Raw genomic sequence first — 25,894 nt, 5'->3', positions numbered from 1 at the left:
GAGAGAGAGAGAGAGAGAGAGAGAGAGAGAGAGAGAGAGAGAGAGAAACACCTGATAAGAGTAACTTAGAGGAGAAAAAGTTTATTTTGGCTCACAATGTTAGATAATTCAGTCCCTGACAGATAGCTCCATTCCTTTGGGCCTAAAGTGATGTAGAACATCATGGAAGGAAGGCCTGGTGGAGGAAAGCAGCTCAGATCACGGAAGCTGTGAGTCAGGGGCCGGGATAGATATAGTCTCCAAGGCCATGCCCCCAGTGACCTATTTCCCCCAGCCATGACCCACGTGCTTACCATTACCACCCAGTAGTTCATTCAAATTGTTAATCCATCAAATGGATTAATTCTTTAAAGACATCAGAGCTCCTATAATCCATTTTTTTCACCTCTAAACATTATTGCATTGCCTAACATGTGAGTTTTGGGGGGAGATTCCAAATTTTAACTACAACAACCATCAGTATGGAAATTGGAACTGCCAGAAAATATACCATGAAACAAAATAATAAGAGCACAAATTCAATTGAGTTATTTTGTCTCTGGCTTAGTTTATGTCAGTATAACATGGAAACATTTTAACATGCCAGGGATATTATGGCATCCTTTATTTAGTGGAACCTAGGCCACCAGGTTTGCTGAGTTTTGCATTTCTGGGCTAGATCACTGCATACAAATCAAAAAGGACTGGTAGTTTTTTCCATGTGGAATCTAGAGAAAGAGCTTCAGATGGATGGTGAGACCATACCACACCTCAGCCACTCTGGGGAGAGTTTCTGAACCCCTTGTGTCTGTGGACACATGTCTATTTGTCACTACTTCCTCTTGGCTTTCTGTTGTGGGGGCAGGATGCTTGCCAGCTAGGCTAATTGCTACAATTAGCAAAATTAAATGCCTTTTTATGTTTTTATACAATTCCACCCACAGTCCACAGTTTTACTTTGGCATGAGTAATGGTCCTGTTGAGACTGTCAATCTTGGACACACATGGAGAGTCTTTCCATGTGCCCATTTTTCAGGACAGCAGTTGGACAAAACATGTCAACAGAGACCTTTGCAGTGACCTAATTCTGCCGTACAGGTGCCCAAGTGAGAAGAAGAGATGTCATCCAAATGTTCAGATCATTTCACAGCCTGGTCTAAGGGAGGTTGACTCCAAAATTAGAACTAGAGTAAAATGACCCATCCTTGGCCATTTGGAAATGATCAAGCACCAGGCAGAAGGAATGTTATGAGTCACAAGTTGGCAGGATTTTGATTATTTTCAAAAGTGACATTGGATTGCTAAGATAAAGGAATGTGAATTGATTTGCATCCATCACTGAAGTTACATGAGTCACGACCTCAGTCTTGCTGTGCTGTCACCCTGTGCTTCACTATCCTCTGAGCTATATTCTGAAAGACAGCCTGAGCTATTTTTACAAAGGCTTTAAGAAATTTTCCCTTAGAAACATAAAAATGCAGGCATCTCATCCAAGCTTTATATAGAAACTATAATGGCTAATGGCAAAGATGTGTTGAGAATGCAAGGGAACATATATTTAGTCTAGAAAATGGTTCATTAGGGAAAAAAGTCTCTGTGTTCTTGTCTAAACATTATGTCAGAACGTGTCTCCACTCAATGACATTTGGTACGTTTGAAAGTAAATGCGTAACCTTACACAATCCTGGTAAGGACATCAGAGGTTTCCTCTGCTCAATTCAATATTTTCAGGGAAAGAAACTTTGAAAACACAAAACTATTCTATTCAGCTGCTTCAAAGATGGGATCTTTAAGGAGTGAGAAAGTTCATTTAGGCTAAGAAGTGCTGAATTGTGAGTAGGTATTTCCAACCAAAGTTCACAAGTACATTACTGTCTTACAGGTATGCTTGATTTGGAAAAGGCAGCAAGAAAAAACTTCTTATCTAAAAGTTCATGTGTCAGTAGCATACCATTTTATATGCACTAAAGGGCAGTATATCCTTTATTTCTTAAAATAAAAAATTCAATAAAATAAAATAAAAAGTCAATGAGATTTCAATTATTCTCATTCGCTTTTAATTGGTCAGCACTCTCGCTTCATTTATTTCTAGAGCAAAATAGATAGGGCATGTAGGAATTAACCATAAATTCTTCATATTACTTTTATTTTCAGATTATCTTTGTATTTTATTTTTGCTAACACTTGAATCACATGATCTTGACTCAATTAGAGAATTTATTTCATTTGTAGTATTCCTCATAAATGAATAGGAACTGAGTGTCTATAAAGTTATATTGTGAAACTAAATAACACACAGTTAAGTAGAAAAATGTGGAAGTGTGAAGAGGATTTAAAGGACATAGTCACTTTGGAGAATCACATTTGACTTACATGGAAAAAAAATTATTTTTCTTTCATGCAAATACTTAAAAGTCTTGGCATGGCTAGGATATATAGAGTTTCATTTAAAAATGTTAATTTGAAAGTAACAGACAAAGTTATAGTATTTTTCCTTTAGAAAATGTCATGATCCTATGCAAAAAAGGTGAATAATAAGAGAAACATCCTCTCAACGGATTTGAAGAGGACTTAGGTCCAGAAATCAGACTAGACAATAAAGAATCCCATTATTTTCATCTGTATGCTAACCATAGCTCATCCCTCTTGGATTATTCTTCAGTTACTCTCCAGTAAGGGTTTAATATCAGACTGAAAAATAATTAAAATTTAAACACAAAAATTAAATTTTGTTCCCTTGCACCTCGATGACATCTCTTTAAATCCCAATACTTTAAAAACTCCGTTATCTATGCCTCTAGAAACTAATAAAAGTTGTCTTATGGCAGTGGTGTGCTTTCTGAATCACAGAAGCAAGATTAAATCATGATTTACCTCTGGAGTAGTTTTTTTTTTGTTGTTGTTGCTGTTCTTGTAATCTTCTGAAAAGTTGTAATTTATAACATGAAGGATGTATCATTTCCTTAGCAAGAATTCATTGTTAACTAAAACATCACAATCTTCAAGAATGTCCAATAACAACGTTTACAGTATTGGGGAAATCATTTAAAAATTCAAACTTCTCACACCCTCCTGACTGCCAATCTCACCTCCAAGATAAAGGACAGTACATTATCTCTTATTTACATAGTCCTTGTTTCAAATCTTAACATGGTAAGTGAGGGATCAAGTTGAGAAATAACTTAGAACTTACATGATAAGAAGAGTGAAGGGGCTGTCGTGTTTGTTTGCTTGACACTATTATACTGTCATCTGTTATAACTCGTGGAATCAAGGTATAGTTCAACTGAGAAATTCCGTTTCCACAGATCATCAGTTAAAAGTTGTCTTGGAACTAATGAAGCTAATAACTCATGATTCTGCACAAAGGTGAAGGATTTGCCAAAAATGATCTTTTTTTCCCCCCTTCTACAATAGGGGTGGAATATTTTCACCATGTGCTGACAAGAAGAGGGTCCTCCTGGAGCTTTACCAGTGACGAGGTGATCTTTCCACATCCCGAAAAAATGATTAGCTTTGATTGTGTTTAGTGGAAATCTTGCTTGGAGGATCAAGCCATGGAGTACTAGGAAATACGTCTACTGGTAAAAATTGTCTTATCTTTAAAAAAATTGATTTGGGGCTTTGTACCAAAAGAAGTCCTAGGTTGAGCCCTCTGTCACTTCCTGTGGATGTCCTCATGGGGACAGCAGTTTGTGGATGACATACTTATTACAGGCAGTGGCTCTAGAACTTGACCACTTTAAGAGACTAGGACAGTCCAAATAAGTAAATAATTACATTAATCTGACTTTTTACCTTCTTTTTTAATGACTTGAATAAGCTTTAATCTATCAGTTGGGTTAATATAAAACCAGGGAAAGAAGTTTAAGACATCTTCCACTGTGGTCAGGTTTATTCTAATGAATGGATGAAAATAATCATTTACATCTTTGATTTCCTGGGAAACATTGGCCAGTCTTGACAAGCCCTTTCTAGTTAGGCTGTTTCTCTCTTCACCTGATATTCTTATAGCACCCCTGGCCAGGTTCCTGGGGGCACCAACTTGCAGATCTTGCAAGAGACAAGTGTTTTCAATCTGCTGAGGCAGGCTGATGAATTTGTGGACCAGTTTCTGACATCCCAAGTGATTATGATGCTTAAAGTATTTTAAATAATTCCAGGTCTATAAAAAAAGTGATGATGCCTATATGTATACCCTATATTTTTTTATTACAAAAATATTGAAATAATCCATGAGTTATTCCACTCTGCACCAACTATAAAAAAATACTATCAAAGTTTGACCGGCACTTTTAATGCAACGAAAAGCACCATGACCAAGGACACTGAGAACAGAAAGCAGGGAACGTTTACTTGCTGTACGGAGGTATTTAAAACCCAGAAGCTTGTTGTAAGAGTGCGACTTTACAGATGATTCAAATACAAATCTTAGCTGGATAGAGTGATAAGCCCTCAATCAGTTCAGAAGGGTTTCCTTATAGCATATTCACCGCATTGGTATGCTCATACTTACTAAAATTGTCCCAAAGCCTCTAAAAGAGATATCACTTTGAGCTTGGATGGGAGGTGGGTAAGTCTGTACACAGTGGAGAACTTGTTCATTCTCTTGTCTGCTTTCAGGGGGCTCACATCACTTATTCTCAGTCACTGGGGCTTCCGTGTCAAGTCCTGTGGTTGGATGGAGTTTGGCACTAGAAAGATGAGGCGTAGTGTCTTCTGGAATCACACCTGCCCACATGCATACAGCGAGCCACTCATTCTGTATCTGGAAACAGATGCACTTGCAGCCCACTCCTCTCTGGAGGCCCTGCGCTTACATTCCAATGTGAGCTGCACATGCCCGGGAATCAGACTCTTTATTCTGTCTCTTTTTCCCCCACTTCCTATTGGTGTATGTTTTAAACTTTTGCAATTGAATACTGAAAGATGATTATCATTTAATTTACATCACAAAGTTATCGAGCTCCTTGGTCTTGTCGAAAGCCATACATGTGCTGCATAGGATTCCTGTCATAAAGATGTTCTCAACTGAAAATTTAAAATTAAAAAAACAAATCCTGAAATGTGTATAAAATGAACCATTCCATCAATGCTCATACATGTGTAAACACACTTGAGTTTGCTGTCTATTGAGTAGGCTTTTTTTTCCACACATGATATTGGTTTTCAAATGAGAAAATGGTTTATGAATTCTTTTCTAAGCAGTACTACTTTTTTTTCTGAAGTCTTGAGGGATATATTCTCTCTCTTTGTTTTTATATTTCTTCAGGAATCAGAGCTTTGCATCGAGAAAATCACCTAAGCTATTTTGACAGAGGACTGGTGTGTGTGTGTGTGTGTGTGTGTGTGTTAGTGTGTATGACTGAATATATTTTTATGCAAAAATCAGTTAACTCCATTAAAACACCCTATTGATTGGAGGCAAACTCTTCCATAATAATAGTCCCCTCTGGTGGATGGTGCTCCAAGACAGTGCAGGAGGAATTTGGTAGCCACAGTCATACTGAGCTGGTGTTGCTCTCCTTCAGGTGGATTAAGAGACTCTGGTGCTGCTGGTTGGAAAGAAGACCAACAGCAGGCAGTTAGCTGATGGAGGATCAAACCATAACAGGAGGATGGGGCAGACTAAGAACATTGCAGCTTGTTGCCCCTACTGTAAGATGAAGTGTCACGATTGCCACAGCCCTGCTGTCACCCCTTCATCTGGATGTTGTGGCTCCTGCAAGTTCTTTCGTTTTATAAAGTGGTCTCGTATTCCAACCGCTCCTGAATAAGGGCATCATCTTTATACTGCAGCCTAGGAGGAGACGGGGAACATTCAAAGGCTAAAATGGCCTTCCGTAGGCTTCGGTCCAACACGTGTCTCTCCCAGGCTGGGTACCTATTTCTGAACAGGTCAATTTTTATGACGGATTCTTCAATCCGTGGTGGGCGAGACGATGGGGTGGACGGGGCCGTCGGTCTCACCTGAAAGACAGGTACACAGCCATCCCGCTCTGCGAATTTCTGATCGCGGTCACTGGCCACACTGCGGTTGTTGGAGATGGACCGGAGGGTGCTCGTGGCCACTTCTGGAGGCAGAGAGAAGGCGGCCACGGGGTCCTCACAAGCACAACTTGGTGACTGCCCGAACCGGGGCCCGTTGGGGTGAAAGAAGGCATAGTACATCAGCATGAAAACAACGCCCGTTAAGAAGCTGCTGAACACCACGCACAGCGCCGGGATGGCGAAGGCGTCTGCGATCTGCGGAGCCTTGTACAGGTACCAGAGGGCGCTCAAGGCTGTGTTTTCCAAAAGGATCACAAAATAGTAAATGAACAGCCGGCAGCGTGTCCTGCCTTCCTTGACGTTGAACCAACTGAAGATATAGATGATCCCCACCACCATGTCAAACACAATCTCCTCCCATTTGGTGATACAGAATTCTGTCTCACAGTGGACGATCCAGAAGGTCATGATGCACCAGTGAAGGACGATGAAGATCCCAAAGTACAGCTGGAACACGGAGGCGAAGAGGGCGAAGGTGATGACCCTGGCCGCGATCGTGAAGAAGTGCCAGCAGAACTGGATGATGACCGCCATGTAGCTGATGGGCTTCTTGTCATCTCGAGAGTCCCGCAGGGCCTTCTGGTAGGAGGCTAGAGCCCAAGCCAAGGACACCAGGGAGGCTGCTGCTGTGAAACCTACAAAGGCAAACAGGAAGACATTCTGTCAAAAGTGAGATGCAGGGATGCCCTGGAAGTCAAGTCACACCGGGCTGGTGGCTCGCGACAGGCTTCGACCTCAGCAAAGGCTCTTATTTTCTTTGGGTTTTTAGTGGACTTCTCACTCAGGTGGGGATCCTTAACTATCCTCTCTAAGTCATCAACCATATGGAGAAGGCTCGACACTAACAGGAATGCTACTCCAAACCAGTGTCAGGTCTGAGATGTAGAGAATGGGTGGTTTAACTTTCTGTGTATTTGGTGTAAATAGACTTGGGCTGGAGGCTAATGGAATGGGGTTGCTGTTCAACTTGACCAGGTATTACCACTTGACCCTGGACAACCTTTGAAATGAGTATCCTCATTTTTTTCTGGGTGGGGGGGGAGGCATTACAGGGGATTGAACTCAGGGGCATGTATCCACTGAGCCACATCCCCAGCCCTATTTTGTATTTTATCTAGAGACAGAGTCTCACTGAGTTGCTTAGCACCACCCCTTTTTATAAGTTCTGCTGAGGCTGGCTTTGAACTCACAATCCTCCTGCCTCAGCCTTCGGAGCTGCTGGAATTACAGACACTGCGCCCAGCAGGATCCTCATTTATAAGGCAGGCAATCTCCGGGGCTCCCTACCACTATGGAGATTCCATGGTTGAAAGGTATATAGCATCACAGGAAGCTTGAGGGGCTACATGGTTTACCTTTCTGCTTCCAAGCAAGAATGAATGAATTTCGTTCCCAAAAGAGAGTTTATTCTTTCTTTAGAATAAGGAAAGAAGTTCACATAATGAGCTTGACAGTGTTTCTTGTGCTGCCCAGTGTGCAGCTCATCCTCATGGCTGAGGATACTCAGGGTTCCTGCAGCTTCTATCTGTGCCAACTACCTTTCCCTTAAAAGAAGTATTCATTCACTGTCTTTCATCTCTTAGTCTTTCATAAATTAACGATTGTATTGAAATTATTTTTCAGCCATTCCTCTTATTTTATCAGGCCCATTTGGTTAGTAGATCTTCAAACTTTGGAATTAATTTTTATTGCCTTCTTATACTCTTATTCCATTTAACTGGGTCTCAAATTTCTGTCTATGATCCAGATATGGACAGATCTTACCTAAAAACATACCAGCTTCCCAGGAGATCTCTTTTGGAGAATTCCACTTTGTCACTGGAGTTTGCAATTATTTTACTTAAGAAGATGTGCTGAGACTTGCCAAGGTTAAGAACGGTTTCAGGTATTATAAAATTAAACTGACTTTCCCCTCATCAGATCTATTATTAATCATAATCAGGCTGAATACTAGTTTTATTTCCCTCTTTAGAAATAATAGAAGGTGTGTGGATTTCCAGGAGCTTATGATGGAATCTGTACTTTTCTTTTTTAAAACAATGTTTATAGAAAAAGAGCTGTTGTCTACTATCCTTGAAAAATAAATTTTAAAAATACGATTCTTGTGGAAAGAGGCCATATTAATGGATAAAAATTTCAAATCCAATAATCACATCTTACCCAGTCTCCTTGATTAACACAAAGTGCAAAAAAACAATTATTGATGAAGAAAATGTTTTCCAAAATCCACTTCTCATACTTCCTCACAATAAATCTACTAGAATGTTTAGACTGTGATGTCAGGATCTTCAGGGTTTTTATTTTTTATTTTTTCAGGGCAGCACAAAAATCTTTTATTCCTGCAAGTCACAGGAAGCTATCTATGGCAATATTTGTAGGTTAGTTACAGACCAGTGGACAAAGGAGTTTATGATAATTCCGTTTCTGTGCAATAGAAAACAGCCATATCAATTTACAGTAAATTCTAAAGTGAAAAGAGAGGAGTGGAAGAATTTAAAACTGGATTAAGAAAGAGAAAGGATGGAGAAAAAAGGTGACAGAATAATGACTATGTGAATGATATTTATGATCGGTTCAGATCAAAGAATAAAAGGTTGTGCCATTTTAATTTCAATACCTTTGTATGGCATAGAAACTGCTCATACCTCACCCCTTATCTGTGTCCCTTGAAGACTTGTAGCTTCTTGAATAGACTTGTACTCAGTTTGCTTTTAACCTGGACATCCTAGCTGTGCAGGGACACCCCTTGTGTTCTCACTGATGCACCTTCAGCAGGAAGTGCTGGCGCTTAGTGCCACCTTCAGGAAAGTGACTGCCTTGTTGGTCAGACTTTGTGCAAACCGAAGAGCAAGCACTCTTAATGGAAGATGTTACATAACGCTGTTTTCCAAAGCAGTTATAAAACAAATCACCACCACTACCACCACCAGTTTGAGCATCCCTAGTCCCAAAATTAAAAATCCTAAAAGCCCCAAAATCCAAAACATTTTTTTGGGCCCACATGACACTACAGAGGAAAATTAACACCTGACCTCATATAATGGGTCATAGTTAAAATACAGGTGCAATAAAGATAACATATAAAATTGCCTTCAGGCTATTTGTATAAGGTGTATATGAAACATGAATGAATTTTGTGTTTGACTTGGACCCCCTCTCCAAGATATCTCATGTAAATGCAAGTATTTCAACCCCACACCCCTTTAAACTTAAAATCTGAAATACGGGGCTGAAGATATAGCTCAGTGGCAGAGCATTTGCCTAGCATGCATGAAGCCCCAGCTCCTATCTCCAGTTCCGAAAAATTAAAAAAAAAGAAGAAGAAGAAGCCAATCCATCAATCTACCAATTAATCAGTCTGAAACACTATTGTTTTCAGGCTTTTCAGATACTCCACCTGTCTAGATCTAATAGAAAAATTAGCCTCACTCAAATTTTCCTGTAACCTTCATCCCTTTTGCTTCATTGTCTTAAAAGAGTAATCCAGTCTGTGATTGACTCTATGGGAACTGAAGATGATACACTGTCAGTAGAAAAGGGAACATTTTCTATCAGCTTTGCTTTCAATGAAAAGAGTCTATATACTAAAGAGGAATTCCATGTCCGTTCTGTTCTGTTCACCCCTTTTAATGAGTTCTGTTTTTCAGCAATGATTAGCATTTCTCTTCTTCATTTGATTATAATTTTCTTTTCCTTCTTTTTAGCAATTCTTTTTTTTTATAAGACAAATACACATCTGAATAGAAATATGGGCCCATTTTAGAATTAAGTCCTTCAGCATTCCTTTTTTTCCAATCCACTTTTTTTTTCCTAAGCCACCTCCAGTATTCCGGTTTCATCAATTACAAATTACAATAGGTAAATTACAAATACAGTCCTGCCTTAGAATGCTTCAATCATTTGCTCTTTACACAAGTAATAACAGAGTGGTTATTTCCAGTGTCAAGATAGATTTTCTCAGCAAGGCACTGCCTTGTGATTGGAGTGGAGTTCTCTGGAACATCGATGTATGGGGGTATAGAACGCTTCTTTAGCTAACAATGTGAAAGCTTAATATTTTAAGATTTTATTTAAAAATAATTTCAAACATATAGAAAAAATTCAAATTAAAAATAGTACATTGAATACCTATATAAATTTTGCCTAGATTATTATTTGGTTTCATTTGTTGTATTATTATGCTCTTCTCTCTCTCATTTGAGACTAAGTTATATGACTGCTTACCGTAAGGTACATCAGTGCTTATTTATTATGAAAAAGCATATAAAACCACAGTAAAGTTATCAACATCAGCCAATTTAATATTTCTTTCTAATCCACCTTCAATATTTCAGTTTCATCAGTTGACCTTAACAATATCCATTCCAAATCTTTTTCTTTTTGGTACAGGATTAAGTCTAAGATAAGGTAGTGTATTTAGCTGCCATACTGATTTAGTTTCCATACTGATTTAGTTTTCTTTAATCTGGAATGTTTTCATAGGCTTAGACTTTCTTTGCCTTTTCTGACATTGAATTTTTTCTTCCAGTACCACAGATTGAACCCAAGGGCACTCTTCCACTGAGCTAACTCCACAATCCTTTTTATATTTTATTCTGAGACAGTGTCTTGCTAAGTTCCTCAGACTGGCGTGACATTGAAAGTTTTGAAGAGTATAGTACCTTATAGTAATAAATAAATAAAAGAGATAATGTTCTTCATTTTGGGTTTGTCTGCTTTTGTTTAGATTCAAGGTATGCATCCCAGGCAGGAATATGTAAGTGACATTGAACGATATATTTTTGCTCACATCATTAAAATACTAAAATATAAAGATTCCCTCAGTGGTCCCAGGACATAAATAATGTGTCTCTTGGTATTGTCTTTCAATATAATGAATAGCGTATCAGTCCTGAAAATTTTAAGATCAAACTGCGAAAACAGCTGGAGGGGACTCAAAGGGATTATATTATTTCTTAAAATGTTAAAATAGATGGTAAGACCTCTGAGCTTACCTAGTGCAATGATTTCATTTTACCAAAAAAAAAAAAAAAAAAAATTGAGTCTTGCCTTTGAGAGATTAAGTGTTCTATCTTTTCTCCTTCCTGACTTCCTCTTGTTTCAGATGAAAATTGTCTTTAATCTACCCTGAAATTAAACCTCTTGCTTCCTTGACAGCAGATGCTCTGTGCTCCTGCCTTGGTCTGAATGCCATCCCCTGGTCTCCGCGAGATCCTTCCCTACAAACATCTGACAAGTAACCCTTGTCCCCAGAAAACCATCTGCTTGATTTTTTTTCTCTTCTCCTTTATTTTAGATCTGTTCTCCCTCCAGTTCTTTGTTTCTTGTCTCCCCATTTTTTATCAGTTAGTCCTTGAATTCTTGGCATTGTTCAGGATGCAGCTCTGGATCCACTTGCTTTCAGGGTCTCCGAGTCATCCCACTCCCTCCCATTCCTTGACCCTCCAGCTCAGCAGGCAGTCAAGACCCACTCCAAGGCTACTATTTTTTTTTTCCAGCTCCCCTTCTGTGTGTCTAAGAAAGTTACTTAGAAACATTCTGACTGGAGGTGACAATTTTTGCTTTCTCTGGAAAAGAACACAATTCTTTCCTTTATCCTCCCTGTTGTTAGTGTAAATGCCTTCTCAGAACTAGAGGGAACATGAATTTCCAGGTAGGCTGCCACAGTTCTAAGAACAAGATTTTATGTGCAGCTTGATTGAAACACCATTGCAAAGCCACCCAAATCCACCAGTTCAGATGAATGCCACTTTCTAACTTTGCCTCTGTCACTGGATTGTGTCCGTCTAATCCAGGTGTCTTTGCTTTCTGACTGCACTGCAGCCCCGAAGATCAATCTGACTTTGGAAAACAACAGTTCAGTGGCCGCATGTTGGGATGACAGTTTATGACATCATTTTGGACTGATTATAAAGACAGATGTTCCTTTTCTTTGGGTAGGCATTGGTAAAGGATATACTTTACCCTTGGAAATATTTTAATCTGAGAGTTTGGATTTTTAAATCTCTAGAGCTGGAAGAGGCTACTTCTAGCCTGTGTGATCTGTGCCTTTGAATTATTGAAGAGACTGCTTAATAAGCCAGAGGCCAGTTTCTCAGAAGATATCTAAGAGTCTGGTCCATTTTGAAAAAAAAATATCTATATATATTAAAATTATATACATTAAAATATATATATATTTAAAGTATATATATCTAAATATATATTTAGATCTGTGTTCCCTCCAGTTCTTTGTTTTTTGTCTCCCCATTTTTTTAACTGATTATATATATATATATATATATATATATATATTTTTTTTTTTTTTTTTTAAACAATAAGGGTCATGACTGTAACACTAGCTAGTTAACTAGTTAACATTTCAAAGGGAATTGATAGTGATCAATATCATGAACAGCTAAGTTTGCTTCTTCTCTCTTTTGCTTCTTATGGATATACTTTCTTTTTAGGATGTCTGTCTTCATTCTCCATCTCCCTTCCCGTTTTCTCTTCCTTCTATAGCTCCATCTGTCCACCCCCGCCCTCTTTTTTTTCTACTATTTGTTTTCCTTATTTCCTGCTCCCATTGAACATCATTTGGAATTGAATAATTTAAAAAGGAATAGTCATTTTAATAAAATGAGGTTCGATGTAGCTGACATCAAAACTGCCCTTTTTAGACACCCCAAAATTTATACATTTGAAATTTGGTCTGTAGTGTGGTGGCATGCGATGTTAGAAGTTTTGAGGTATGGCCTGGTGGGGGGCGTAATTTGTGTAAGATCCTTGGAAACATGAAAATCTAAATATCCCTTTAATTTTGAAACTTCCAGACTGGTAAGGGGGCAATTTCTGGCTTCCAAATGCAATTTTGTTTTTTTCTGTGGCTATGTTTCCACAATCAGGTATTCCATCTTTTTCCTTCATCGTTCTTATAACAGTTTTTGATTATGTTTGATCTTGTGTTGTTTAATTATTGTGTTTCTCACTAGATGGGGCCTTTAGGCAAGGATAAATCACTGTCTTGTTTTTTTTTTTTCCTTAATATATTGTGCAATGCTCAAAGATGAAAGAAGGAAGGAAGAAAGGGAGGGAGGAAAAGAAATAAGAATATTCCATGTATAGAGCCAGAACCAGAAAAAGATAATAAGAGGTTGAAAAGATCTGCACAATTCTTCATTCTTCCCCTATTCTGCTTGTTTGCAATTTCAGTTTGAACTGCAAATGCCAAAACACTGTGAAATAAAATCTGTAGTCCTGCTGTGTTGTGGTCTGGGTGTAAACTACAATTCCTGGAAATCTCTGGAGAATGCTTCATAGGATTTATAGCCTAATTCCCTAGATGTAAGAGGTTCGGGGAATTGAACCAAGTGCTCTAATTCTTCGATTTTCTACAAAGAGAATGAACCTGTCTCTTTTCTTCTCCCAGGGGAGGGCATAACCTTTCTCCTTCAACAGGCCAAAGGGAAACACCTGGCCACTAGCCTGTTTCACAAGACTGCAGCTGGTGGTAAGAAAGGGTTCTTTTCTTTAACTTAAAAGTGTCCATTTATGAAAAAGTTCAAGCATACATAAAAGCAGAGAGAATGATACAACAAGTGTACCCTTCACGCAGAACCAGCTACTGGGCTCTGATTGAGTTCTGAATGGCTCCTTTCTCTTTTCTGACAGACAAAATGGCTGAGTTTAGGGCTGTGTCACTGTTCAGTCCCAGGGCAGCATCAACTTGTTGATAGCTGGGGGTCTATGGGGACATCTTGGAAAGACCCAGCTGGTAGCTCTCAGGGTCCTTCTGCTCTGCCCTACTTATCTTGTGCTGTGTCTCTGAGTTTCAGCCACTCTGTTATCTTTTCTTTTCTCTGATGACAAGTTCACCCATAAAGCAGTGTTCTGGTTCCAAGCCAGGAAGTGCTGGGCTCCCCCCGTTGGAAAGTTGCTCTCTTTGGGTCATTTCTGCCCATCCCTCTATTTTTTGGCATAAGTGTCATTCATTTCTTTAGGTACGCTTTTCCCAGCCTCTAGCCTAGATTCAGTCCCTGGCATAGGTGGTCATGACATCTTGCTTTTGTTCTTGCCCTAGCTACACCTCTGTGTGGGTATAGATGGACATGTCCCCCCGCCGAAAGGGCAGGGCATGCTCCTCAGGCTCACCAGCACCTGTCAATCACTCTGTTTGTGTAGCGATTTCTTGAATTAGTAGTATCAGTTTCTCGAATTAACTGCTCTATATTTCCACTACCTGTATCCCTTCTCAGCTTATTTCTTCACCCTTTCTGTTGATTTTAACATTTTGGGAAGAAATGTTAAAATTGGTAAAATGTTAAATTTGGTAAAACTGAGTCTTAGGTGAAATAATCTCACAAAGGTTGGGGTGATCATTTAAACACATATAGTCTCAATCACACACACTGTAATTTTTCTCTCTAAAGGCACGATGCCTAAACAAATAAGCTGACTAACTAGGAAACAAAAATATAGTATTGGTTTCTTGGAGTCAAGACATTTTATAGTTTCCTTAGTGCCTCTGAGGCTCATGATCACAGAAGGATGAAGAAAGAATAAGGATTTGTTGGGCCCTTGCTTTGTGTACAGTGATATGATTGGCACTCACATCCTTTTTCCAGTTTAAATCTTATTACAACTTTTTGAGGCAAGTGTGTTTTTGTTTTTGTCATAAATAAGGAAACAGAGAACAAAATCTCCTATTGTTAATGAGGAAGACAAGCATCAAAATTCCCAGATTCCCAAAGTCTGTCACAATCACACAGATTCATATGGTTATTCTAACTCCTGGGGGTGGGGACCCAGATGACTGCAGTGAGTTCTAAACTCTCCCACAATCCAGACTCATGGGGTAGGTACCACCATGATGCCATGATGAATGGAGGTCCTTTAACTAGCAATGCCTCTGCAGGCCTCTGAGGCCCCAAAAACCACGAGTCTCTCTGGGCCCACAGCAACCACATTTGTACTGGGCCAAAGGTTTGGGTTTCTTTTCACCAAATGGATAAAAGCACAAGCTCCTGGGAGGAAAGTCATGCTTTTATCCTCTTCATGTTTTCTGATCTATTAAAAAAAGCTTTCCAGTCTTCCTGGATTTTCTTGTGAGGAAAAATATTACCAATTTGATTGAAGAGAAGCAGGACACTCAATGAATATTCAGAAAGAGAGTTTGTCTTTTCGTTACTAATAGAAAAGCAGTAGATCCGCATGCCTGGAATCATATTGACTTATTTGAAACAAGGTAATAATTGAAAAAAAAAATGAAGCCTTCTGTGCTGTGATCCTTGCTGGGTGAGACAAAGGTTCAGAACATAATATGGTTCAGCAGGTCCAAGACTTTCTCAGTCTTCTCACACTGAAGTCATTTAATCTCTGTTTTAAACCTTGTAATAGTTCTGATTAAAACCATTTAAATGCTTTAATATGTTTAGCTTCACTGGGGATGTGCATTCTTTTCATAATCCATTTTGAAGATTTTGACTTCTTTGCAAGGCAAATTGTAAGCCTGCTAAGGAGGTGATAAGGGAATTTCACTAGGTTAAATTTTTGGTGTTTTGATGTGACAGGAGTTGTAGAAACTTGTGGAGGGAAGCTAAGTGTCTGTCTTTTTACATGTGAAAAGTCACTTCCTTCTGATGGAAAAATATTCAAAGATACCCTCATGTAGCTCCATCTCAGTTTCTTCCCCCCTCTCAATTTGAGCTCTTTATTACAATCTTATAAAATGACCAACATTTTGTGCATTTCAAAATCGTTTAAATAATACTTTCTCTAAGAAAATAATTTTTGTGAGCAGAGGGCCAGAAGTCACTACTCTCTATACGGTTCTATATAGCATGTGGTTAAATTTACATCAAAAATAAAATGGTGAGATCAACTATTAGCGGAGAGACATAAAATAAGTAAACTGAGATGTCCAATAAAATTAGTTATTCTTTTAGAGTAAGTTAGGTTTCCATTCCATTAAAAAAATAAACCCACTACATCATTTTTCCTTTCAAATTTTCTCCTGTAGGTGGGAGAGGGTGAAGTGGAATGAAATTCAGACAAAGAGGAAAACAAGATGGAGCAGAGGGGCTGGGGGTGTGGCTCAAGCGGTAACGCGCTCGCCTAGCATGCATGGGGCGCTGGGTTCGATCCTAGATGTTGTGTCTACCGAAAAACTGAAAAATAAATATTAAAAATTCTCTCTCTCTCTTCTCTCTCTCTCGCTCTCTTAAAAAAAAAAAGATGGAGCAGAAAGGAAAACCATCTGTGTCCTCCTCTCACCTGAAAAAAGGGATGTGTAACCAAGGTTAAAACAATAATTTAAAGACCTCACCATGTATGAGATGTTGCTGCAGAGCTGATTTTGACGCATTGATGATCTTACTTATTTTTACAGCTTCGCTTTCTTAATATTAAGCATTTTGCCCTTTTTATAGATGGTAAAACTGAGTCTTAGGTGAAATGATTTTACTCCACCCTTTTTCTGTTTAGGGCCAGATAAATATTTTGGGCCTTGTGGGCCATGTGGATCTCTGTTTGACTTTGCCATTGTAGTGGGGGGAAAAAAGAGTAGCCACAGATACACTTAGATTAAAAAAAAAAAAAAAAGCAAGAGACCATGGGCTGTATTTGACCCATGGGCCTTAGTTTTTAGTCCATCTAACGTATTCACGTAAACTATGGTCACATTTTTAACTGAAAACAGATGATTGGGATTTGCACCTGCATTTTTCTGACTTCCAATTCCTTACGTTTTTTCCTACGTGCTTTGAAACATTTGGGGCCAACTGCAAAATGTGGTAACTCTAGGAAGATTTGTTAGGTGGTTGTATAGTATGGTTTTAGGTGGCATCTGTCAGCCTCGAAACTGAGAGGCACTGTGACCAGCCAACCAACCAACCAAACTACCTCCTGTGTCAGTATATCCCATATACTGGAGTTTTGGCCTCAGTGAACCTCTTGAAGATGTAAACTCTTTACATCTCAAGGCATCTAGTAAGGAACACAAGTGCCACTCCTCTATAATTTTCTTGATTATTTTAAGAGAAGCAGGTAGACGTTTACAAAGCGAAGGGACAGGATGGCCTGTGGGTTCTGCCTGGTCCCCTGCCTACTTTATTCTGCTCTTTGTTTGCAAAAGGCCAGCTCCTCCATCCAGCCTGGCCCCTCATCATGCCAACCCAAGAAACTGAGATAGAATCTTTTATTCCTCCCTTCCATATGTTCCCAGGGTGCCTTTGTAGTCTGCCATGTATGTGAATGTGTAGGCTCACATGTCACAAATCATCCAGAAGCATCACCAGTACTGACAGTTACTGGCCTATTTAGAGGAATCTGAATGTGGTGTCTTCCTGGAAGGGTGACAGCCTTGTCCGTTATAATCAATGTTAATTCTTATGGGAAGGATTGTCTAGTCACCCACATTCAGAATTATTCATATTCAGAGGACTTGGCAGGGGACCCAGGAGATGGAAAATGGAAACACTAACCCTGCCTTACAAACTGGGTCCAGGGAACATAAAACTAGGGAGGGCGAGGCAAGTTTGGGGCAGTGGCACAGGGCTAGCGGCAGTGCTGGCTTGGGATATTAATGATGACAAAGGTGACATAAATATTAGTGCTTATGGACATTGAAAACTAAGCTCTTTTCTCATAGGAGAGTTAGGAGTCTGCCTAAATGCAATTCTGCCTAGAAAGCAAGAATGTATGTGATGGGAGAATTTCCATAGGAAGGATCATGGAGGGAACCTTCCTATGGTGGCATACATTCATTCTCTTCCAACTTTGACCACCCAGCAGGCTAGGACTCCGATCCTCCCTGCCTTCTCTCCTTCCCTCCCTCAATTCTTTCCTCTTACAAACGTTTATTGAACATCTACTAAGTTTCAGGCACTGAGGACACAAATATAGTTCTTTAGAGAAACTGGAGACAGTGTGAGAGACAGACATATATTTGCAACAAAGCTATTTACAACAGGGGGAGTAGAATGTAGACAGCGACCTGTGTGCTGAGGCTCAGTCCAAGGGGGAAGGAGGCTCAAGAAGAGAAAAAGACAAAGTTTACAGGTGTGACTGAAGCTGGAGTAGGTGTGTTTGAGGAGGTGTGGAAGAGAGCTAGCCAAAGGAGACAGGAGGCTGTGGTCAAGAGAGCCCAGGTCCTGAGATTTGGGTCTCATTCAGGGGGCAGTGATATGTCTAGTAGCCACTGGCAAGGTGCATGGGATCCCAAAGGTTGCAGAGTGAACCAGGAGAAAGAAACACTGTGGGCAGAGGCTGGAGGCTTTGCAGTATCTCTGAGGAGACCACAGCAAAGGTAGGGGAAATGAATATGGCAAGAGTTCCATAGGATTGAGAACTCAGACCCACTAGCTATGTGCCCCTGGAGAGTTACTTGATTCTACCCAGGTTTTAGTGAGAATCAGCATTATAGTGTGTAAGAGTACACACAGTGCCAATTTATGATGGCTCCACATAATTTTTCAACGTTAGGGGGGTGAAAATAAAGTAGAAACTGTGCTTAGAGCTGGGCATAGTGGTGCATCCCAGTGTTTCAGGAGGCTAAGGCAGGAGAATCACAAGTTCAAGGCCAGCCTCAGCAATATAGGCCCTACGTAACTCTGCGAGAACATATCTCAAAATTATAAAAAAAAAAAAGGGCTAGAAATGTGGTTCAGTGGCTAAATACTTCTGGGTTCCATTTCCCACACCAAAAAACAAAACAAACAAAACCAAGAAAACTTGCTTGGAATTTTGAATCTGCATCTTTTCCTGGGCTAGCAATGCAGTCCAATCTCTCCCGGTTGGGGCAGTGGCAAGGAATCATACACAGCTCCCAGTCAGCCATGTGACCACAATGAGAAACCACAGATGACTCTACAGTTATCTGTGTTGCTAAGCTAGGATGTTCTGTAGTTTAGGTGAATTAGATGCATTTTCCACTTATGATATTTTCAATTTATGTTGGATTTATCAGGATATAACCCCCCCTTTATACATAACCCCCCTTCTGTTCATGCTCTTTGTGAACAGAAAACTTTATCAATATAACAGGTCATTCCAAATCCTAGCTTTGCTCTTCATTGTGCCCACATCTGTCCCCTCCTCTCAGATTCACTTCTCTGTTTCAGACTTGGCTTTAACAGGAGAATATGACAGTGAAAGAATGAAATCAGAGGTGTAATTGGCAGGGTAAAAAAAATGCCTTTTTTTCCCTTCTCAGAGATAAAAAAGTAATTATTATTTTGAGAGGATCACAATTAAAAATAATTTAAAATTAGAAAAAAATACATGGCATTACTTATCTACATCGAGTGTCTATTTTATTTTATTGACGTGAAAGACCTACTCAAGAAAGGCCAAGTAATTACAAGGACACGTGAGGTATAAATTGTCCCTGGGTTTGTAGGGAAATATGAGACAGGTGCAAGTTTTGGTAACCCTGTTTTGGGAAAGCCCAGGTGATAGGAATAGTTGTCCTCAGAATTATTCTAAATTGTATGTAAGAAAGAAGGGTGTCTTGAGGTGATAGTCTCTGTCCAACATCAGTGGGGTTTATAACACAGGCTCATACTGGGGTCCTTCCTGAATCTGGAGAAGGAAGGAAAGCAGGGAAAGGGGGCTAGTTGGAGAAAGAGAGCCAAGGCCACCCCCAACTGTTCTTAGACCCCTGGATACTAATGGACACTTCCTTTGTTCTTGATCGCTTATTTTTTTCTAGCTATGTTCCTCCATCAACTTCTGACAGAAATCTAAAATTTCTTTAAAAATACCTTGCCTTTTACCAGATGGAGTTTCCTGAAGGATCTCAAATGTACAATGGCTTCCCTGGTCTGTAGAGTTCAAGATCAGGAAGGGGCCTTTGTGTGTGTGTGTGGCGGGGGCACTGGGGGTTGGAACCCTGGCTTCTGCTCTATTTTCCAGTGTCCTGCTCTCTAGTTGCCTCATTTATTTTTACTCTGTCAATAAAAAGAACGTGGCTTGCTGCTGGGACCATTGAATAATGCAGCAATAAATTGTGCTTTCAAGCCCAGACATGCCTTTCCAGGTGATTTACAAAAAAAATGATGCAATACCCCGAGGACACGGATTTGTAGCATTGTCTGTTCTTAACGGTTGGACTGTCTCAGAGAAAGCCAACTCTGCGAGGACCCCACGGGTTCAAAAATGGCTCAGCTTTCTCAGTCACCCCCATTTTTTCCTAGTGGCGCGGGACCTACACACCTGCGCACTTTCTCCTCCAGCTCTTTGGAGCAGGCGTGCTCACCAGGCCTTCCCCTGTGTATGCTGATTTGGGCTATGCTTCAGTGCTCCTGAGAAAGAAGATTTTTTTTTTTTTTTTTCCTGGAGAGGAAAGGCTATCAGAGCATCCTATGGTTGGATGCTCTTTTTTTCTGAGAGCAGCAGTATGATCAGAGCTGACACTGGTCATGATTTAGGATCAGAAAGGGGTGCCAGTGAGGCTGCATCACCACCCTGCTGTCTTTGGATGAGGGGGCTCCTCTCCATTTTCACCTGTCTCTCCCCTAATGTGGGACCCCCGTTAGGCACAGATTTTTTGCCTGTCCTCTCCGTCTGCACCTTCAGGGCAGGTCACCCCATTGCGTTTTGGCTTTGTGGTTAATATGGATTGTCTACAATAGAAAACTCCTCAAGTCTTTCACCTGCAGGAAGCCCTCAAGGACCCCTGTTTATTGCCCTACAGGATAAAGGACACACTGAACCCTTCCGGAGTCTCCACTTCCAACCTCGCCTGGAGAGCACCTTCCTCACTGACCTGGGCTTCCGGCTTCCTTTCCTCCCCTCCAAAAAAAAAAAAAAAAATGACTGCAATACCCCCAGGACAGACTCCTGTGCATCCAGGGCTCCCACTCACAACCTCCTGATCCCATCCAGCCTCTCAGGGCTGCTCCTCACCCACTCTCCAGCAGCATCTGTCTTTCCCAGAGGACTTGGCTTGGGACATCTTTCTCCCCCATCATAGGGGGTCAGATGTCCCAAGAGGCCAATCTACCAGCTGCATGTGGGTGGTTGGATGTAAATAGATTAGAATCAACTCCCAGGGGAATTGTGCTAGGAGTGGGGGAGAGGGATGCTGTGGAAGTGTTTTGTAAACTTTTTAAAACTTTATAGATGTTAGGTATTGTCTTCATTGTTCGAAAAATAAAACCCAAAGGAAAGAACCTCACAGTGTGGGTTACTAAAGAACATTGATTTTTTTTTTTTTTTTTTTAAGAAAACTCAGTGTGAGAGATGTTATCCTTGCCAAAAGATAGATGATCGGACCGGTCAAGGAACTTTCTGGTCTAAGATTCCTAGAAGGAAAAATGTCTGGCATTTTGGAAGCCCTCGAAAAACTTGTGAGTTATAACAGCTTTCACATTCAGGCGTAATAAGACTAATTCAACTGAGCTTTTCTAATATAACTTTATTTTTAGAAATTAATAAGCCTTTCTCCAGCTCAGGTAAATTAGTTTTATATTTACTGCTATAGCCTGGATCTTGAATGTCTGCCAATGGTCCACGTCCGTGTTAAAGGTTTTGTCCCCAGGTTGGTGGTTTTGGGAAGCGATGGAAATTTTGTAAGGTAGAGACTAGTGGAAGGTCTTCAGGTCTTTGGGGCTGTGTCCCTAACAGAGATAGTAAGTCCCCAGCCCTTGCCTCTTCACTTTCTGGGCATGAGGTGAGGGGTCTTACTCTGCAACACTATAGGTGCAAATCATTGGGGACAATCAAGCATGGACTGGAGCTTCCAAAACTGTGAGGTGAAATAACCCTTTTTTCTTCATAAGTTCATTACTCAGATATTTTGGGATAGTGGTGGAAAGCCAAAACATTTCCTGTATACGACTATGGCAAGATTCTTCCTCGTACATACTTCTAAGAAGAAAGGGAGGCATATTTAGCTGATCTATTTTGACATATTGCTGTATTTTTTTGTACAATGAATTTTCCTTTGGGAAGATTCATTGTGACTTAAATCACTGCAAATTTGGGATGATTATAGAGATTTGTGGACAGACTTGGTAAAAGAAAAAAAAAACGAATGAAAAAAGAAAGAAAAAGGAAGTAAAGAAATTTAACTCAATTTAGGAATTATTCCTGGACGTCTGAGTTCATAATTAAGTTTTGCCTCTGAGAAACCAGTCTTTTTAAACATCATGGTGGGTGGCTACAAAGATCACAACAGCCAGGGAGAACATTTTGTCAGGCGGTGCAGTGTCTACTGAAAGTCCCACATACTTGTTCAGAATTGTGCAAAATATCTTTAACACTGGCAGAGGAGAGACCATGCTCCCAACACTGTGCTACATGTCTAAAAGATGATGACGAAGCAAAGTAAAAATGTCCCAATCTGTATGTTACATATATTATTTTGACATGTGTGTTAATATGCTAAACAAGATAAACAATGTAGAAATGTGATTTATTCATCTCCACCCCCAAACTTTTTTTAAAGTTGGTTGTAGAACCACCTCAAAATTGGTTTAATACATCTATGTCTTGTCCTAGGGAATCTCCAGCTTAGCTCAGAGCACCATTAGTGACCCTGGGAAATAAACAGCAATTACCAACTTGCTTTTCACACTGCTATTGTGATTCTGTTCATATTCTTTCACACTCAATCAACAAACACTTACTGAGTGCATACCTTGGGTCTGCCTGTGGGCTGGGCTTTGGGAATGATCAAAGAGGTCCTCTTTCTTCACCTGTCTTGGTACTGTGTCTGGGCCTGGACCTTTATCATGTATCCCGGCCCCAGACTGACTACTGGATGATGTCTGATGAGCCATCTCCTCTGGGAAACCATTCTACCCTCTTCCTGTTGGTGACCAGAAGCTCCTCCTCTGTGTTCCCTTACCACTTCAGGTGTGTACCTTGATTTTAATTTTCAAACTATTTATCAGCCTGCACTCCCTCCCTCCATCTTCTTTCTTTCCTTCCTTCCTTCCTTCCTTCCTTCCTTCCTTCCTTCCTTCCTTCCTGGGATTGAACCCTGAGCCACATCCCAACCTTTTTTCTTTTTTATTTTGAGACAGGGTCTCACTAAGTTGCTGAGGCTGGCTATGAACTTGCCATTCTCCTGCCTCAACCTCCCCTGAGTGGCTGGGTTTACAAGTGTGCATCACTTCTCCCAGCTATCAGCCTTTCTTTTGTATGAAATTCATGAGGGTAGGGACTGACTTTTATTCATTGCTAAACTCCCAGTGAGTCAGAAAATGCCTAGCACATTTGATAATTGCTTAATAAATTGCATTGGATTGAATTGAGTAGAATTTGGAGATGTCCTAGATTGAAGTATTACTTGGGTGCCATTCTTGCCTATAGTAAACACACAAATGACCTGGATCTGGGGCTGTTTATTAGTGTCTTGGGGGCTGCACTAACCCCTTGGGGAGTGACTATATAAAACACAAATCACCAAGAATCCAATGTGCATTTGTTCCCTGAGCAAGACTTGTTTATAACAGGACAGAAGTAAATTAAATGCATGCCAGCACCAAATGTGAAGGTTTTTCAATTAGGATTTTGTTTGCTAGTAAGCAGTAAAAGAACAGTAATTTTCCAAGACAGAGACCTTGCATGGAAATGATTCCCAAGACTGAGAACTTTACATGGAAATGATCAACTCTAGATTCAAAGCTCTCTCCAAGTCTTCTGAATGGATAAGAATAAATTATTTTAAATAATATAAATTATTTTAAATATAAATTATTTTAAATAATATAAATTATTTTAAATATATATATATATATATTTAAAATAATATATTCCCATATATATGAAAGGGACATTTTAAAAGACATTGAAGCCTGAAATCTGAACAAAAATTCTTGGATTACATGTTTCAAAAATTGGGATTTAGTAAAAAAAACCAAAAAACAAAAAAACAAAACTCTGTATGATTTGGAAATATGTGTGTGTGTGTGTGTGTGTGTGTGTGTGTGTGTGTATCCCAGCACCAGGGACAATGATGTGATCATTCTCAGGCAAATAGCATTGAGTTTATTCTGAATAATAAATATGTGAAAAAAAGATGTAAAGCAGATAATAGTAAAAGAAACACATCTAAGTAAATGTTTAATAGAGAATAAGATAAAAGTAACAATGTAACCTATGCTAATATTATTCTAATTGAGCACTTAATTTATGTTTGAGCTTCCATGAAGCCAAAATGAGAAAAAGAAGTCAATGGGTGAGATGATTTTCATCACTGCGTGAAAGAGATGGTATCTGTACTGACAGACTATTCAGGCTGCACTGCCCTTATTACTGCACCTTTCATGGATAAGTGCTGGGTTTGAAGCCTGTGATTTGCATAATAAACTTCATCAGGATAAACAAAGCCAACTCCTATCCTCAGTAGGTCAGCGTGGACATTTCCTCTCAGGAATAAAACACATTGAAGGCAGGATGAATCTAGTATCTGAATCAAACAGGCACGAGAGCAACATTTATCAGCTATTTGCAGTGAAAAGAAATGTCGATCATGGACAGATGATGGACTGGTATGTACTCTGTACTGCTGACAAGATGAGCTCGCCAACAAAATTAGTGTTCTTTTGCAAGTTGGGGGATAATCATCCCAGGGTTTCAACCAGGATTTTTATAAGATACTGAGAGAAAGCAAGGGATGCATAAAGATAGAGCTGCCGTGATGGAGCAGGGCATGGCAGTCTGGGTCCGTTATGTGTGCCTGACCTACAGTTGTCATTTCTGACTGGGGCTTTGTATGGTAACATTTAGGGCTGGTATATAATTTTTGCTGGGAGGCCTTCTAGCCCATCTGTTTTATTTCTTGTTGGTAGAGACTACAAACTGACTCATAGGTTTCTCTCTATATCACCCACTATCCAAACCCCTCCTGGTGTGTCTCCTGGGTTGGTAGAAAACACTAGTTGAGGTGTACGTGCATTTCATGTATTCATATGAGTGGGGCCACACCAAAAGCTCTTTCAGGATGCAGTGTGCATATTGGGTGGGGAATCTTATTCTACCCTTCATTGCTATAAAATGGCATCTATTATTTGTTTGGAGGTAAGAGCAGTTGGTCACAGCCTGTATGATCAAATATGACTGCATTGGAAAATGTTGCTTCAAATGTTTGAAGGTATATGTTTTGGTATAAGAAGGTTACATAATGCCTTGGTGGACATGTTCTGACTTAAACAGATTATTTCAAGTGTTCTGGCATCTGCTTTAGTTTTACTAATTTTTTTAAAGATATCAGGCATAAGACAGCCTGAAAGAAGATTAATTAGGAAATAAAGGACCTGAACCAGAGTATTGCCAATTGGAACCAACAAACTATACAGAATATTCCACCCAACAGCAGCAGCATGTGCATTAGTCTCAATCATATGTGTAACATTATCCAGGACAGGTCATGCATAAGGCCACAAAACAAGTCCTATTACACTTAAAAAGGCCGAAATTATACAAAGTATCTTTTTTTTGATCAAAAGGAAATGAGAAATTAATAACAGAAGGAAAGGTGGAAATTCATATATATGTGGAAATTAAATAGCACAGTTTAAGCAAACATTGGGCCAAAGAAGAAACTGCACATGGAAATTAAAAAAATATATATCAAAATTATAGGATAACAGGGAAGTACCACTGAACTAACAAATGTATAGTTTTTATTTAAAATCAACCATCTAACTTTATACCATAGGGAACTAGAAAAAGTGGAATACACTAAGCCTCAAACTACCAGAATGAAGAAAAAAAATGATTAGAGCATAAATAAACAAAATAAAGAACAGAAAAACAATAGAGAAAGTCAATATAACCAAAAATTCATTTTAATTAACTTAGCAATTAAAGAAGTTGCTCACTCACTGAATATCAAAATTGGCACCAGATATATTTAGGTTTCTATAAAAAATAACTA

General features: G+C 39.6%; 1 protein-coding gene across 1 annotated transcript in view; it reads right to left on the bottom strand.

The window, feature by feature from the left end:
- Positions 1–25,894, bottom strand: part of Xkr4 (XK related 4) — a 462,270-nt gene that overhangs the window by 12,280 nt on the left and 424,096 nt on the right. The window contains exon 6 of the mRNA XM_048782841.1: positions 3,173–6,665. Within this exon, the coding sequence (XP_048638798.1) occupies positions 5,719–6,665 (947 nt within the window). The 3' untranslated portion in view covers positions 3,173–5,718. The remainder of the gene's footprint in view (positions 1–3,172; positions 6,666–25,894) is intronic.

The sequence above is a fragment of the Marmota marmota genome, unplaced genomic scaffold, assembly GCF_001458135.2.
Source record: "Marmota marmota marmota unplaced genomic scaffold, marMar, whole genome shotgun sequence".
Lineage (NCBI taxonomy): Eukaryota > Metazoa > Chordata > Mammalia > Rodentia > Sciuridae > Marmota > Marmota marmota.
Note: the sequence above shows the minus strand (reverse complement) of the source record. Positions and strands in the feature narration are given on the sequence as shown.